Here is a 17,421-nt window from a genome sequence, read left to right as displayed (position 1 = left end):
GTCACACCTTGGTCTTAGTATTTTGTGTTTTCTTTAATTATTTGTTCAGGCCAGGGTGTGACATGGGTTTATTGTGTTGTCGTATTGGGGTTTTTGTAGGCATTGGGATTGTGGCTGATTAGGGGTGTGTCTAGCATAGGCTTGGCTGCCTGAGGCGGTTCTCAATCAGAGTCAGGTGATTCTCGTTGTCTCTGATTGGGAACCATATTTAGGTAGCCTGGGTTTCACTGTGTCTTTTGTGGGTGATTGTTCCTGTCTCTGTGTAGTGTTCACCAAATAGGCTGTAATTAGGTTTTCATGGTTCGTTTGTTGTTTTTGTATTTATTTATTTCATGTATCGCTGTTTTTTTCATTAAAGAACATGAGTAACCACCACGCTGCATTTTGGTCCGACTCTCCTTCAACAGACGAACGCCGTTACACCCTCATCCTCCACATACAACACCCGTTCTGCCAGTCACATTCTGTTAAAGGTCCCCAAAGCACACACACCCCTGGGTCACTCATCTTTTCAGTTCACTGCAGCTAGCAACTGGAACGAGCTACAGAAAACACTCATACTGGACAGTTTTATCTCAATCTCTTCATTCAAAGACTCAATCATGTACACTCTTACTGACAGTTGTGGCTGCCCTGTGTGGTGTTGTCTCTACCTTATTGCCCTTTGTGCTGTTGTCTGTGCCCAATAATGTTTGTACCATGTTTTGTGTTGCTACCATGCTGTGTTGCCATGTGTTGCTGCCTTGCTATGTTGTCTTAGGTCTCTCTTTAAGTTGTGTTGTGTTGCCTCTCTTGTCGTGATGTGTGTTTTGTCCTCTATATGTTATTTATGTATTTTCATCCCAGGAAGTCTTTTGCCTTTTGGTAGGTCATCATTGTAAATAAGAATTTGTTCTTAACTGACTTGCCTAGTTAAATAAAGGTTCATTAATTAAAGAAATAAACAAAGAAATGGAACGGAAAACCAGGTCATGGCTAGAAGGGATCCAGCTTTTGTCAAATGAACGTAACATTTTAATTTGACCAAAGCTGGATCCATTCTAGCCATGACCATAAAACCTTTATAAACAGACAACTTTAGGATACAGTAGTGAGTTAAACCTAATAAAACCCTCTGCAGAAAACTCAGTAAGACATCTGAATGAATCCAGGCTCTTTATTTCATATTTTGGCTATATTTACAAATGAAGGAAAACATATTTACAAATTAATTTCTTACAGGAATGCACTAATAAAACAGAACACCAATACAATCTGTTGAATAGATCACACTGAAGCAGTGTTCATACATTTTCTAAATTATTTATCATTTCAATTCCAGTAACTTGATGTGACAGTGCGGCATTGTGCTTTACTAGCTCCCCATCTCCAATGTGACTATCCCATAAAGCACAGCAGCTCACATAAAACAATAAGAAAACAATATAAGTAACACCACTAGAGGGCACCATCACTCTGTTGAGTTATTGGAAATGTAGGTTTTTCTGTCTACACTAATGTGTACTAATGTGAAGACCCGAAGATTATAGTCTAACATAAAGACATAGGTAAGGTTAGAAGTTGAGAGTAGTACCAGTATATAATTTATATTTGTAAAAAAAACTGCATCTGTCTCAGTCCTTTTCACGCATTGATACCATTTCTTCCCCCCTTGATGATGATGAGTTACTGACTCAATCATATTTTATGCTGATCTGGTACATGTGGCACAGTTATGTAAGAGGAGAACTTTTACAGCGCTCTACTTTTAGAGACTGGTGGTGGTTAGCCACATCAAATAACTTATGTATAGGACATTCCTTCAATGGTTTCATTCAGTTCAGGAAAATGATAAAGAGGTAAACAGTAGGCAACACACTTTTCATTGTTTAACTGTCACAAAGGTTATGATGGCGTGTGGAACCGGATAAACCAAAATACCAAAAGGAGGAATGGCATCTTTCTTTAAATCATCTTTAAACAGGGATCTAGGGCGAGAGGTGAATGTGTACAGTAAAGGTATTCACAAACTAAAGATCTAAGAATAAAATCATATCCAAAAGGCAGTTGAATATAAAAGCTATCAGGGCAATTTTAGTTCGATATATACAGTATCTGTTCAATATCTGTTCTACATTCAAACTCTTTAGCTCAGATACCTTTCCTCACACATTTGTCAGCTCTGTCATGACAATGAGTTGTTCCCTTTTATTGAGCAGACAGTGTGGGATATAGTTTTAGTTTATTTTAAAACATACTTTTCAAATTGTACATGCCACACACTGTGTTCATTTGGCAGTGCTCAACAGAAGAAACAGTTGTATGTAAATGTAGAACTGTAGAACCCCCATGATTTTCACAAAAATAAAATGTCATTACCAGGTTACATTAGTTTTGGCGTGGAGGGTAGGATTATACTGTATAACATGCACAAACTGTAGTATTCATCTCTGTACATCTCTCCCATAATATACTAGAAATATATCAACAGCAAATACAACTGTATAATACAGTAATCCCCCATCCCCAAATAAATAAATAAATACAAACATATTTTTCCGCGGGTACCAATGGCAACAGCAGGATTTGTAATGTAGATTAGACCGGCAAACTAGCTGATTGGATGGACTACTACAGTACGTTATTCAATTCAGTTATGAATTACCCCTGTAGCCATCAACACATCTCTACATACCTGACCTCAGTAACCTGCTTGATACACAACAAAATAGACAACTATTTCTGTGGACAGAAAGTGCAAAGCTAAAGTTGCCTGTTTTAGGTTACAATTACACAAAACGAGGTGGTTCCCAATAATAATAAATCGGTAGCAGTTAGCAATGAGCATCTTGTGTGCAAAAACAGTGTGATCATATAACATATCCTCTGAAACCATGCACTGTCCAATTACGGTCAGCTTCTGACCATGTTGATAAGGGTATAAATTAGTAATGAAGCTATAGAAAAACTATTTTAAAGGTTCACGGCTACATTTCCATTATTTCTTGTTAGATGTCCATCTTCATTTTCATTTGCAGTATGAGCAGGTGAGGCTTGAAGTGCATTGTCTATTGTGATGACAATATCCCAGTTATTGTATATTGAGAAGAAAATATTCACTCTGTCAGAGCAACTGTTTTTGGCTGTACAGTTCTATACAGTAAGTTACAGCTATGGCTAATAGACACATTACAATCACTTTACCTGAAAAATCACTTACACATTAAACTGTATTCGACATAACCAATAATGGACATTTAATTCAAATGCACACATCTTTGTTGTTGGATATTTGGTATTTGAGATTGAATGGGTTCAATCAAATTGTCACTATAATGTACAATCCATATGACAACACCAACATGCCCCTAACAAAGTCTCTGGCAGAATTCAATGGCACTGTGGCCACACTGTGTGATCTGCATGGCTATATACAGTAGGCCTCATTAAAACTGAACCACAGGTACCATTTGTTCACTGGGACAAATAAACCTATTTACTTAATGGGTAACAAAAAGAGTGCTTGTGAAACACAAAGCCAGGCAGAAGATGTGTGTACAGACAGACAGGTGAGGGAGGGAGCAGAAATAACCAACACCGAGGAAAAGGACTTCCTCCCCTGGCATGCCAGCCGCCGCCCACGCCACCGCCGGGGCTTCTGGGAAGGGGGTGGTCTGGCCTCACTGACCAGCAGGCTGGCCAGGGTCCACCTCCTCATCGTCGTCATTGGTTACAGCGAAAGCCTGCGCTCCTCTCATCTCCCCGAAGGATTGTGTCTTATGGGAATGCTTTAGGGATAGGAGACATCAGACTCTTACTAACGGCTGACAGAAAAATATAGAAATACATGTGAAAACATCATACAATGTTTTATGAGAATAAGCAATGCAGGCCTTGTTCCTTCTTTGGAGTAACCTTTCAAATATCATTGACAAACTTGCTCTATGTGCACTTATGGGTACTTATTGGAGAGAGAGACTCAACACAGTATGAAGAAAGTGCTAACCTGCAGATGGACTTCCAGGAAACAATCAGGTGGGAGAGGCTAACAGTTCTGGACAGGAAGGGCACACAGACAGAGATGCACAAAGAGAGCAAGGAAGAGTTACACAACAACAGCGGTAGCCACAGCACACAGCACTGATAGAACAGCAGATCAACTACAGTACAACTGCTTCAGAAGTACAACGACATCAGAAGTTACAATACCAATGCATACAGCACATAACAGAAGAATCATTCATGCAAAGGCAGAGAGCACACATCCATGTAAAGTGTCAGGCCCCGACTCGGGATGGAGGATTTCTTACCGATGAGGACTGGTGATCCTGTGGCCGGTCCAGTTTGATACGGATATCTGACCCTTTACCCCCATCAGGTTTACCAGGACCTGGGTAATAAAACACGCGACCTGAATAGTGAAACTCCAGGATCAGGCTGCCCTATGTGAGACATATAGCCTTCTCTGATACAACACGGCTATAAATCAGATATTTCTACATCATCAAACTGCCGAATGTTGACCTTAATTTAACCAGGTAGGTCATTTGTTTGGATCTATTAGGAAGACCTTCTCTTTTACAAACACGACCTGGCAAGCAACTGTAATTGACTATCCTCATATGTACCTTATGCCCTCTTTTATGTATATCCTCAATCTCCACCTTGCCCCCTAGTCCCCAGGGCCATCTCTCTCTCTCTCCTCTCACCTGGCGAGCAGCCTCGGCTGGTGGTGCTCGTGCTGCTCATACTGTCCTCCAGCCATGTGCTGTAGGTTAACGAGTCCCGCTTGTGGGGCGTCCCCGCTGAAGACAGGCTCTCCTGGGGAACACATACATGCTGGCAGTTAGATGCATGGCAAAACACACACAAACATTAGCATACACACACACACACACACACACACACACTCACCATGCCAGTGTCGTAGTCCTCCATGGCCTCTGTCTCATTCTCCTCCACCACACTGGCGAAGCTGCTGGCATTGGAGGAGGAGCGGGAAAGGTCGTGACCCTCAGGGATAGACTGGGCCCTGTTGTTACAAAGAGCAAACCTACACCCTGAGTCAGCCTGCAACACTATGACAGGACCATGACTGGGTTATTGATACACCAATAGGACTAAACAATGAGTTACACATACACTGTCTAGAGAAGATGTACATATTTGATTGGCGCAATGTACGACGGACATGTTTTCTGTTTGATCCCGCAGTATTCTTAAAGTTTGTGAATTTTGCAGCAAAACCGTATTTATTTTCAAATATTAGTTTGGTGAACCCTTTCCGTAATACCCAAGACCTGGAGACTAGCACTTTACCTGAGGGTGCGGCTTTGCCTGGTGGAGCTGAAATTAACATTCTCGAGGCCATCAAGCTACTAACGTTACACTCTGAGTTAGTTGAAATGAAAACAGAGGTAGCTGCTACGATTGAGGTTCGAATACAAGAGGTTTCTGATACTTTAAAAGCATATTTAACTGTCCTGCGAAACGAGACGGTGTCAGCTATCACATCACTCAAAACAACAACAGAGTTGCACACTATGAGGATTGCAGCACTGGAGACCTCCACTACCAGTGTCTCTGACCTGACTACCAACCTGGAGGCTGACGTGAAACGCCTGACTGCGGATCTGAAAAAGGTACAGGAGAGCTGTGTGAGCTTAGAAGGATTTTCTCCTGGCAGTAACCCAGAGACTGGTATCAGTCCCAGTCTCCGGGCTGCTGAAAGAGGTTCTCGCCATGGATGAGAAGCCCCTGATTGATCATGCCCACTGGTCACTGCGGCCAAAGCCCCGGGACGGTGAGAGGCCCTGTGACATCATTCTTTCCATGAGAAGATGGAGATTCTCTGACGAGCCCGCAATACCACTCTGAGCTTTCAAGGACAGAGCTTCTCTATCTACCAGGACTACTCCCCCAGTGTCCAGGCAGCGCACAGCTTTCAGGCCAAACAACTACTACGGGACCATCCAGGTGTGAAGTGCAGACTGCGATTCCCGGCCCGTCTATGGCTTTCTCATGATGGTAAAGACTACACCTTTCGATTCTCCACAGGAGGCTATGGCTCACATTCAACGTCACATCAAGAAGTCTTGAACATGCTCATAGATCAGAAACTGTTGTTCGCAAACTGTTGATAGTAAGTAAGTAGCCCACCTGTGGTATTCTTATGTTTAGTTATATCTGGACTATTCCTGTATAGTTTGGGAGTTGACGAACACACTCAGGTTTATTTGATGTGATTTAATATTTTGGTCCAGTGTGCTTGGTTTATGTAATTCCTTTGTTTCCATGCTGTTTCATTGACAGTTGAGTTAGTTTATGGATGGATGGGGGGGGAGGAGGTTGAATTGTTTAGTTCTAATGCTGTCTTCTTTTTAGTTTCTTTTTCAGTCATTTTTTACAAGTATCTTACACTGTACATTATTGCTCTGAGACAAGTTATCCTGGGGCTTTTGGGTATTCATTGCTTTTCCACTCTACGCTCTAATGGCAGGGTTGTATAACGGGAGTGCTCAGGGTGGGCAAAATAATACCATCAAGTACATTTCGTGGAACATCAAAGGGGTTAACAACCCTGTGAAACGTAAGAGGGAGCTGACACATTGAAAGGGTTTGAAGGCACATTTTGCATTTCTACAAGAGACTCACTTGAGGACTGGTGAGCAATGTAGGATTCACAGGGACTGGGTTGGTCAAGTGTTCCACTCTAACTTTCATAGTAAATCAAGAGGTACTGACATTTTGGATGATAAATGTACTCCCTTTGTAGCTTCTGAGGTTATTCCTGATCCTAAGGGACGATACGTCATAGTAACTGCTAAACAGTTTTCAACCCTTCTTGTTTTGGCTAGTGTTTATGCCCCAATTGGGATGATACATGTTTATTTTCTACCTTTTTATCTGCTATACCCAATTTAGATTCCCATTCGTTGATTTTAGGGTGGGGGGGGATTTCAACTGTACAATATCCCCAGTTCTTGACAAGTTCTCATGAAGAACTACATGCCCATCTAAATGTGCCCTACTTGTTCAATCTTTCCTGCAGAAATATGCTGTGTGAGGCCTAGCGTTTCCTACACCCTACAGATAGACAGAATTATTTTTTTTCTCATATTCATCAAACATACTTCTGCACTGATTACTTATTTTTGGACAAAACACTTCTGCCTAAATTTCAGAGGTGTACTTATGAGAGTATTGTTATTTCTGACCATTCACCATTACTGCTTGAGCTAGAGTTACCCCAGTAAACTCCTATGTGTTATCGATGGTGTCGTAACTCCATTTTACTCTCAGATAAGGAGTTTGTCAATTTGATTTCTGCTGAAAACCCCAGGTATGTCCTGCTCTTCTATATGGGAGTCCCTCAAAGTATACCTACGTGGCCAAATTATTTATTTTACAGCCAAGAAAAGCAAAGCTCACTCTCAGAGGCTTCGAGATGTGAGCGAAGCCAAGGCTACATTGGATGTATGCTACAGATCCTTCCTATGACCTATATAAAGAACACCAGCTACTCCAATCTGGATTTGACAAGGTCTCTACCAGACAAGCTGAACAATAACTTTACATTTTTCTCTGATATATATGGCACTGTAATAGAGCAGTCTCCCCTTACAGACCGTTTTGGAGTACTGCCCATAGGTACCCCCCTGTCAAGTATTCAGTCAGTGTTGATCTTACAACTCTTTTAGCTAGACGGCTAATACTACAGAACTGGAAGATGGCAGCTCCCCCATCTTATTAATATTGGGTGGGAGATGTGTTGTGCTCTCTGAATTTATTTATTTTTCAATTCAATACACGTGGAAACTCCAAACTGTTTAATGATGCTTGGGCTTCATTCCGGTCTTACTTTGAACAGTCCACCCTCAGATGGCATTCTTATTAAAACAAAAACAAGTCTGTATTTGACCCCCCTGTGACTTACTGGTTGGAGGAGCATTTCTTTGTGTTTTTTGGGGGGAGGACATTGAGGTTGGTGATGTGCCTATTGATTCTTATTGAACGTGACTTATGCATGCCTTATTCCTCTTGCCCTGTCAGAGCCTAAAATGTGAGCTTGTATTTCCCTGTTTTTTTAATATGTTTACACTTACCTTGTATAAAAAATTTAAAAAACTTGGAAACTTTAATTTTGGTCCAGTGGATGGTCAGTCTATGGCCATTACTGTCTTTGAGTTTGAGTGGTTGCATTACTCCACCCCTAATAGGCTGCTGGAAATCTGTCCTTTGGTCTGGAGTCCAAATTGCAGACGTTTGGTTCCAACCGCCGTGTCTTTGTGTGACGGGGTGGGTGAACGGATGATCTCTGCATGTGTATTTCCCACCGTAAAGCATGGAGGAGGAGGTGTTATGGTGTGGGGGTTCTTTGCTGGTGACACTGTCTGTGGTTTAACCAGCATGGCTACCACAGTATTCTGCAGCGATATGCCATCCCATCTGGTTTGGGCTTAGTGGGAGTATCATTTGTTTTTCAACAGGACAATGACCCAACACACCTCCAGGGTGTGTAAGGGCTATTTTACCAATAAGGAGAGTGATGGAGTGCTGCATCAGATGACCTGGCCTCCACAATCCCCCAAACTTCAACAAAATTGAGATGGTTTGGGATGAGTTGGACCGCAGAGTGAAGGAAAAACAGCCAATAAGTGCTCAGCATGTGTGGAACTCCTTCAAGACTATTGGAAAAGCATTCCAGGTGAAGCTGGTTTAGAGAATGCCAAGAGTGTGCAAAGCTCTCATCAAGGCAAAGGGTGGCTAATTGAAGAATCTCAAATATAAAATATATTTGCATTTGTTTAACACTTTTTTGGTTACTACATGATTCCATGTGTTATTCCATAGTTTTAATGTCTTCACTACTATTCTACAATGTAGAAAATAAAAATAAAGAAAACCCTTGAATGAGTAGGTGTTCTAAAACTTTTGACCGGTAGCGTAATTATTTCTTATTTTTTTGGTTTTCAAGTTGAGTAAATTATTTATATTGTTTATTGTGTTGTCTTATTATGTGTGTAAAACTGAAAAAAACAGAGTTTAAAAAATGATGTACATATTTGAGGTTTCTTTGGGGTACCTAAATCACATTGTCCTGGTGATGTTGAACTTTCATGTTGATATGACGATTACATTTTAATGTGAATGATCATATTGGCCTATATCTGTGATTGCATCTACTCACATGTTCTTTGTGGTGAGCACCTCTGGTGAGCTCTGATTGGAGGAGTTCTCAGACTTGGGGTCCTGAGTCGCGTGGCTACTGTCAGGTGTCTTCTGTGTGCCAGGTAAACACTCCCTGCTGCTGAGGGGGGAGGGAACAATGCTGAATAAGAAGGGCAGGAGGGTACATACCAACAAAGCGACAGGGCATTGGACACAAATACAGGGACGTGGTATCAGAGAGAAACATAGAGGCATAGCCACTAACATATCAACATCATGTTTACAATAGTCACGTCTCGGAGTTCTGAGTTCACACTGACATTTTCTCGTGGACTTCCTGGATGTTCTCGATGCCGATGGCACTGCTGCGCCTGGAGCTGAAGGGACCAGACTTCTTCCTGGTTGGACTCTTCCCAGGGATGATCAGAGACTGATAGGGCAGGGGTAAGAAAAACCAGAGAGAACCATGACATCCCTTCTATCACAATAACAGCCTATCAATAGCCCAACATGGCATCTGTGTCTACTGTTAACGGCTAAGCTTATTGCACCATTATGAGCTGTTCCTTTTTCTGTTAATGCTATTATGTTAGGTGCTATTATATATCATCACTTGTATTTTCAAAATGCCGTAGCTTTTAAGGTACAGGATCATCGTCGAACTAAATAGTGAGAGTATAGGCCATATACACAGGAAGAATACAAGAGAGTTCATGATTATTATCAGACTACAGAGTAATGGTACTTGGAGTTGAAGCTAACACAGATAAGAAGACGTTAGAATATTAGGTTTAGCGTCAAGCCCCAGTGTGACTCAACTAGACTAGTGAGAGCAGAGCAGAGCATGAGATGAAAGATGGATTCTAGCACTCCAGGGCTTACCACCAAAATGTGCTTTCTGACTGAAAGCTTTGTTCACTCAATCTCCCTTTGTAAGCTTTCAAAATAAGGACTTGAAAAATAGCTTTTATCTAATGTGAGCTTCAAAGAGCTTGAGGATCATTTCAGTTCTTTTTTTTTTTTGGGGGGTTCTCTAAACCATAAATATTCATAGCTTTAAACAAATGGAGAATTAGCTAAACCAGAATTACATGTTGAGCGATACGTGTGGAGAGTACAGAGGGGGAACACACAATACAATGTAACGTCAAAACAAGGAAATATGCAAGACAACACAGACCAGTGAGGTGATGGCCAAGGGGAGGTGCTACAGCATCAAACTGACCACTTGTCTTTATGGAGTGATACAAAACCTTATTTGTGCTAGTGTCGTGTCTTCATCTGATGTTACGTGGATCAAAGACTAATGTAAAGTGTGTGATGTAGTTAAAACAGTTGAAAGAGACAAGAAACTTCACTTGTTTCGGTAAAACTATAGCTTAAAAATACTGTATGTGGACAATACTTTATAGATGCAATCTCCTGCTAAGAAAGTCATACATTTCATTAGACGAGGAGTAGTCCATTTGCATTGATGGAGTGTTTGCCCTGGAATCCTAATGTTATGGTTCACTGATCAACCACAGGAAAAGTGTTTGGTCACGATGCGGTGGAGTCAAGTAGAGAAAAAAGAGACAGAGGGGAAGAGTAGTAAGGAGGAAGTAGATATAATTAGATATGAACCTCTTCTACTGTTCCTATCCCTATGGCACTGCCTCGACGGCCATATTTACTGGGACTTTTCCCTGGGACAAGCAATGACTGAGTCAGAGAGAGAGAGAGAGAGAGAGAGAGAGAGAGCGGGGGAGAGAGAGAGAGAGAGAGAGAGAGAGAGAGAGAGAGAGAGAGAGAGAGAGAGAGAGAGAGAGACAGAGAGACAGAGAGAGAGAGAGGGGAGCGGGAGAGAGAGAGAGAGAGACAGAGAGAGAGAGACAGAGAGAGAGAGACAGAGAGAGAGAGGGGAGTGGGAGGGGGAGTGGGAGAGAGAGAGAGAGAGACAGAGAGAGAGAGAGAGGGGAGCGGGAGAGAGAGAGAGAGAGACAGAGAGAGAGAGAGAGAGAGAGCGGGGAGAGGGAGAGAGAGAGAGAGAGAGAGAGGGGGAGAGAGAGAGAGAGAGAGAGAGAGAGAGAGAGAGAGAGAGAGAGAGAGAGAGAGAGAGAGAGAGAGAGACAGAGAGAGAGAGACAGAGAGAGAGAGACAGGGAGAGAGAGACAGAGAGAGAGAGGGAGAGGGAGAGAGAGAGAGAGAGACAGAGAGAGACAGAGAGAGAGAGACAGGGAGAGAGAGACAGAGAGAGAGAGGGGAGAGAGAGAGAGAGAGAGACAGAGAGAGAGAGACAGAGAGAGAGAGACAGGGAGAGAGAGACAGAGAGAGAGAGGGGGGGAGTGGAGAGAGAGAGAGACAGAGAGACAGAGAGACAGAGAGACAGAGAGACAGAGAGACAGAGAGACAGAGGGGGAGCGGGAGAGAGAGAGAGAGAGAGAGAGAGAGAGAGAGAGAGAGAGAGAGAGAGAGAGAGAGCGAAAGAGAGATAAAATAAACACCATGAGACTTCATGCAGCAAGTTATGTTAATAAAACAAAATACATTAAAGCACATGTTCCAGCTGGAGGTTAAAAATCAAAGCGCAGTAATAAAACAGAGAAAGAGACTCTGGGCACCGTGGGTGCGACACAGGCAGTGAAACGAAGAGCAGAACAGAGAGGAAGAAGAGGATAGAAGAACACAACAGTACATACGTTACAGGGTCAGAGAGTACAGCAGACAGGAACAAGAAGAAAGCCTCCAGTGCTGTCACATACATGTTTGAAAAGCACTTGTTGTTTGTGTTACGCTTTGAATGATCAATAAGTCATATTGGGTATCATTGAGCCTGTCCTTTTGATGTGAAATCTTGGACTAACATTTGTGTGGCTTCAAGAGGCTATACAGTAGACAATGATCTTGTGAGTGAACAAATTAGCTTCCTCTTAGATTTGTTATAGAGGTGTTATAATGAATAAAATAATATCCTACACTTCATTAACAAAGTCAGTGTCAGTCATATACTCCACCCCAAATATACAGAATTTCACATACATTATTGAAACAATCATGAACCAGGAACCCCCCCTTTGACAATGCCACTGGCGTGTCAGACATATCATTCAATCTGTCTGACAAATGCCTCAGAAATACTCACCATTTTCGAACTAAAACATCACGTACACACTACATACTCCCCTTGAACTCTTATCACAAGCAGGCGTGTTCTCGATATAAACATCACAGAGCATCAAGCACAAGCTGGAGCTGGCATGTACACAGAGCACACAGTGCAGGGAGCGTTTCAGATGCAATGCAGAGGCAGGATATTTTTTTCATGAAAACAATTTTAGAATGCATTCAATGTTAAAAGCACCTTTGATCCAAGGTAACTCACCGGACTACAAATGTCAAAGCAAGGCTCAGCTGTGAGTGTCTGGTAACTCTAGCTCATAGAGGTTGTGTGAGTGAAGACGTATCTATTTCTATTGTGTGAGAGGTTAGTGAGTTAGGCAGGCGTGTGAAGAGGCAAGGAATGGGCTCTATCAAGGGTTTCTCAGGGAAGGGAGAGAGAGCGCCGCTCATCTCACTCAAGACCAGAGCTGTCAGTGGGACTGTTACTTTAGTGTACTTACTATCCCTGGGAATTTGGGACTCTCAGGTGGGTTGTGGGTAAAGTTGACGCTGAGACTAGTGGAGACAGTGAGTGGCTTCTTGAAATTGAGACCCATGGCATCCATAGACTGGCTTCTGCTGCGAATCACCCGCTACAGAGACAGATGAGGAGGAGACACGTTGAGCTGGGTCTAACACTGACTCTAACTAACTAACCACTTCAGAGAGAGAGAGACAAGGAGGAGACACGTTGAGCTGGGTCTAACACTGACTCTAACTAACTAACCACTTCAGAGAGAGAGAGACAAGGAGGAGACACGTTGAGCTGGGTCTAACACTGACTCTAACTAACTAACCACTTCAGAGAGAGAGAGACAAGGAGGAGACATGTTGAGCTGGGTCTAACATTGACTCTAACTAACTAACCACTTCAGAGAGAGAGAGAGAGAGAGAGACAAGGAGGAGACATGTTGAGCTGGGTCTAACACTGACTCTAACTAACCACTTCAGAGAGAGAGAGAGAGACAAGGAGGAGACACGTTGAGCTGGGTCTAACACTGACTCTAAACTAACTAACTAACTAACCACTTCAGAGAGAGGGAGACACGTTGAGCTGGGTCTAACACTGACTCTAACTAACTAACTAACCACTTCAGAGAGAGAGAGACAAGGAGGAGACACGTTGAGCTGGGTCTAACACTGACTCTAACTAACTAACTAACCACTTCAGAGAGAGAGAGAGAGACAAGGAGGAGACACGTTGAGCTGGGTCTAACACTGACTCTAACCCTAACTAACCACCTCAGTCAGAGTGAGAAGGACAAGCACTAAGCTGGTACTGAGTCTAAACCCCACCACTACAAGCTACAGAAACATAGCGAGGAGAAAGACACTGGAACTACAAGACCCATAACCCAGTAAGTTCCCATCCAGCACTAAGGTAGTTGCAAAGAGAAACACTAAGCTTGGGGCTGAGTCAGTGTGGGTGGGCAGGTGGGAAGATGTAGAGCAGTGAGGGAGATATCTGCCTGCTTATGTGTCCCCACTAAACACCAGTTGGAGAGCATCCAAAACCAATGAACCCAGAATAGCCCTGTAGAAGAGACCTGGCTGGAGGTAGAGACAGAGAAGCAGAGATAGAGCATCTGATGGAGAGAGAGAGATACACGAGTGTATGCCCATTGTCAGAACTAGTATTGCATGTATCTGGAAGGGTGAAACAAAGAAGGAGATAAAGCCAGCGTTGTCACAAACACAGGACATGCTGCAGAAAGAACACACTACAACAGATGAAGCCTGACATTGAGAAGCTGGTGAGCCATTCATTCAGTAAGCCCACAGAACAGAGCAGCAGAGCACAGAGACAGAGCGGTTCCCCAGACAGACTAATGGAGATTGATCAAGCATTTTACTCTAGTGTCCTGGATTATTTATGGACACCACCAGACAGACAACAACCTGTACAACCAAGAGGGAACAGCAGAGAAATAGTGAAACAACTGTCACTATAAGATAGGAAAGGTTCTCTGTTTTAGTTTCACATTCAATTCAAACTGATTTGAACCTGCATTATGTGCATCTATAAGTGTATAACTATTGTCACAAGTGATACATTCAGGAACAAGTGTCGATGTGTAAAAACACATTAGTCAGTGTATCCTACGCCTACTGCCCCAAGCCTTTTCCCAGCTGTGCCAGGTTACCTTAAAGGACTCAAAGAAGCCCCCTCCTCCGGACCCGTTCTCCAGCTTATCCTCATCTCCTCCCAGACCCATCATGGCCTGGCTGTTGATGTGTAACTCCTCATACAGCGTCTCCAGCAAGGCGGACCGTGTCCGCTCCTGATCACACACACATAACCACGCATGCACGCAAACACACGCAAACACACACGCAAACACACACACACGCGCAAACACACACACACACACACACACCTAGTTAAAGTTACAAATTCCCAGAAAAGCATTCACAGATATGCAATGGTAGGTGTCATATCTTGGCAGAAAAACACTGAAAACACTGTCTGCCAAAAAAAACTGTCTGACATTGAAAACCATGACTAAGAAGGAGAATAACTCGCCTCCAGTTTGGCAAATTTCTCAGCTTTGCAGCAGGCATACTCAGCATTGATGAGCTTAGTGAAGAGGAACTCTTGGAATTCTGGACCCTGGGGTAAAAGAGGAAATGGACTGAATGACAGACAAGATGATGGAGGAGGGAGAAAACACTGAAGCTGACCGAAGGCCATCGGAGTTGGGATTGTAGTTGGACCAACTCACTTTTCTAAAGACAGCCGGGTCTGGCAGGGGAGGTCCAAAGAAAGGTACGTCATCTCGCGCTGTCACTGACACCTAACAGGTGACAATCACATGTGTCATGAATGGTGATAATGTGTGTGTGGTATGATAGTTTGGTGGGCGACATGAGACAGTCGATGTGTTTATTAGGGAAGATCAGGGACGGATACAGCACCTTGTACAGTACGTTGTCAGTACAGGCGTTCTCCACCTGCACCACTACGTAGGCATGGAGGAAGTTGGAGGCGATCATATCTGGTACGAAGGGTGTACTCTCCTCCTGGAACACTATGGCCACAATGTCGTTCCCTATGTGCCTCTTCCTCTGCAACTGCAACACAACACAGCAACTTGTTTATAAAACTCTGCATTCAGATCACATGCAATGGTCAAGAACACGTCTGTCTGTCTGTCTGTCAGGACAAACAAACACCTGGGGAAAGGTTGCTGCTCCACCATATCAACTTGGACAAAAGCTCTGATTGGCTTTACTCTCAATCGGCTGCTCCCACTGCAGCTGGGGGCTCTGATTACACATTGCGTGTGTTCTTCCTGTTAACTTACGGTGTTTGTTTGTACAGACAGGCTTAAGACATTGTTTGTGTATGAGTCCTGATAAGGAGTCTGTCTGTGTTTGAGTTGTGACACTTGCCCTGATGAGCAAAGACTGAGAAGGTGACTCATGTAAAACGTGATCCATGACAGAAACTCAGTGTGATGATGACAGTCTGCATCAAATGTATAGAGCAGGGGAGGTAGAGCAGGGGAGGTAGAGCAGGGGAGGTAGAGCAGGGGAGGTAGAGCAGGAGAGGTAGAGCAGGAGAGGTAGAGCAGGGGAGGTAGAGCAGGGGAGGTAGAGCAGGAGAGGTAGAGCAGGGGAGGTAGAGCAGGGGAGGTAGAGCAGGAGAGGTAGAGCAGGAGAGGTAGAGCAGGGGAGGTAGAGCAGGGGAGGTAGAGCAGGAGAGGTAGAGCAGGGGAGGTAGAGCAGGGGAGGTAGAGCAGGAGAGGTAGAGCAGGAGAGGTAGAGCAGGAGAGGTAGAGCAGGAGAGGTAGAGCAGGGGAGGTAGAGCAGGAGAGGTAGAGCAGGGGAGGTAGAGCAGGAGAGGTAGAGCAGGAGAGGTAGAGCAGGGGAGGTAGAGCAGGGGAGGTAGAGCAGGGGAGGTAGAGCAGGGGAGGTAGAGCAGGGGAGGTAGAGCAGGGGAGGTAGAGCAGGGGAGGCTGGTACAGTACCTGTTGTGTGTCCCCCTCGGTATAAGGCAGCTTGGTGGACACATGAAACATGATCTCCTTGTTGCGGTAGTTGTGGTAGACAGACTCAGAGCCTGTCTGGCCGTGGGTCACGTCCAACCCACCACGAAACCTAGACCGATAGATAGGACCATTCAGTGAAACCTGCCTCTTTCTCCAATACACTGTTCAGGATATCCATACGTTTGATATTGAATGAGTATATTAACAAGGTCTTACCCTTTAAAGTCATGCAGCTCGACCTTCTCCCCCAGAAACTCTAGGAATTCAACAAAGGCAGGACTTTCGGCACTGTTTCCAAACAACTCTACTTCTGAGGTCTGCAAACAAGGATTTTGTCGAGGTTACCGGCAGTCATACATTTGAAGAAAAACACTGCCATTGACCAAAGCACTATGAGGATTACATAACGCATTGTCATGTCATATATATGAAGGTCTCGTGATGACATACTTGAGAAGACGTACGTTATTTGCTGTACTGTGAATACTATCATTATCATGGCTAATACAAAACTAGAATAACGAGGGAATAACAATAACACTTTTGTCCCTGATCCCAGAATACACAGAAAATAGGGAGCTGGATAAAAATATATCTATACTTCGGGATCCATCAACAAACATCAAGACAAAACACTGTCAACAACACTTGCATTAGAACATCTATAGTGGCGCCTGACGGAAGCACCCTTAGCATCCATCAGCATAACGCCTGATTAGCATTGGGCTTAACTACAAAGGTACAGTACAGTGAGCATGGTCAATCATAATGTCACACCGTTCTCATTTAACACGGTTCCATCTCTAAGGTGCCTGGAGGAAGGAAGACCTTCAATAAACGTATAGAGGATGAGAAGATCATGTGTTGAGGGTTTAGTTTATCCCTCCTGGCTGTCAACTACACAGCACCGTGAGAGATGAGGAGACAGGAGAGGCCCTTCACTTTGACGGACGAGAGAAAGTGCTTTTGTCTCTCTAGTGAGTTTGTTTGTGCTGTGACTGGAGTGGCTCTGTGTGTGTGCACACATCTATGAGTGCGGCTGAGAGGGACCTCTCAGACCTTTGTGCATATTTTCTCTCTCTCTCTCTCTCTCTCTCTCTCTCTCTCTCTCTCTCTCTCTCTCTCTCTCTCTCTCTCTCTC

At 43.7% G+C, this 17,421-nt stretch overlaps 1 protein-coding gene across 15 annotated transcripts in view; it reads right to left on the bottom strand.

Annotated features, from left to right (window-relative positions):
• Window positions 1-1,142: 1,142 nt before the first annotated feature.
• LOC112221920 (rap1 GTPase-activating protein 1) overlaps window positions 1,143-17,421 on the bottom strand; it is a 113,681-nt gene continuing 97,402 nt past the window's right edge. For 7 of the 15 annotated variants that reach the window (XM_042303841.1, XM_042303830.1, XM_042303833.1 and 4 more), the window contains 14 exons: window positions 16,497-16,597; window positions 16,260-16,389; window positions 15,205-15,360; window positions 15,012-15,083; window positions 14,813-14,899; window positions 14,433-14,570; window positions 12,750-12,881; window positions 10,774-10,851; window positions 9,471-9,580; window positions 9,170-9,289; window positions 4,894-5,032; window positions 4,689-4,800; window positions 4,290-4,369; window positions 1,143-3,767 (listed from right to left, as the gene is read on the bottom strand). In XM_042303841.1, coding sequence (XP_042159775.1) covers window positions 3,660-3,767; window positions 4,290-4,369; window positions 4,689-4,800; window positions 4,894-5,032; window positions 9,170-9,289; window positions 9,471-9,580; window positions 10,774-10,851; window positions 12,750-12,881; window positions 14,433-14,570; window positions 14,813-14,899; window positions 15,012-15,083; window positions 15,205-15,360; window positions 16,260-16,389; window positions 16,497-16,597 — 1,563 coding nt within the window. In that variant the 3' untranslated portion in view covers window positions 1,143-3,659. Of the gene's footprint in view, window positions 3,768-3,985; window positions 4,034-4,289; window positions 4,370-4,688; window positions 4,801-4,893; window positions 5,033-9,169; window positions 9,290-9,470; window positions 9,581-10,773; window positions 10,852-12,749; window positions 12,882-14,432; window positions 14,571-14,812; window positions 14,900-15,011; window positions 15,084-15,204; window positions 15,361-16,259; window positions 16,390-16,496; window positions 16,598-17,421 lie in introns of all 15 variants that reach the window. The other 8 variants (XM_042303836.1, XM_042303832.1, XM_042303831.1 and 5 more) reach the window with 8 other exon arrangements.

This window comes from Oncorhynchus tshawytscha, linkage group LG22, assembly GCF_018296145.1.
Source record: "Oncorhynchus tshawytscha isolate Ot180627B linkage group LG22, Otsh_v2.0, whole genome shotgun sequence".
NCBI lineage: Eukaryota > Metazoa > Chordata > Actinopteri > Salmoniformes > Salmonidae > Oncorhynchus > Oncorhynchus tshawytscha.
Note: the sequence above shows the minus strand (reverse complement) of the source record. Positions and strands in the feature narration are given on the sequence as shown.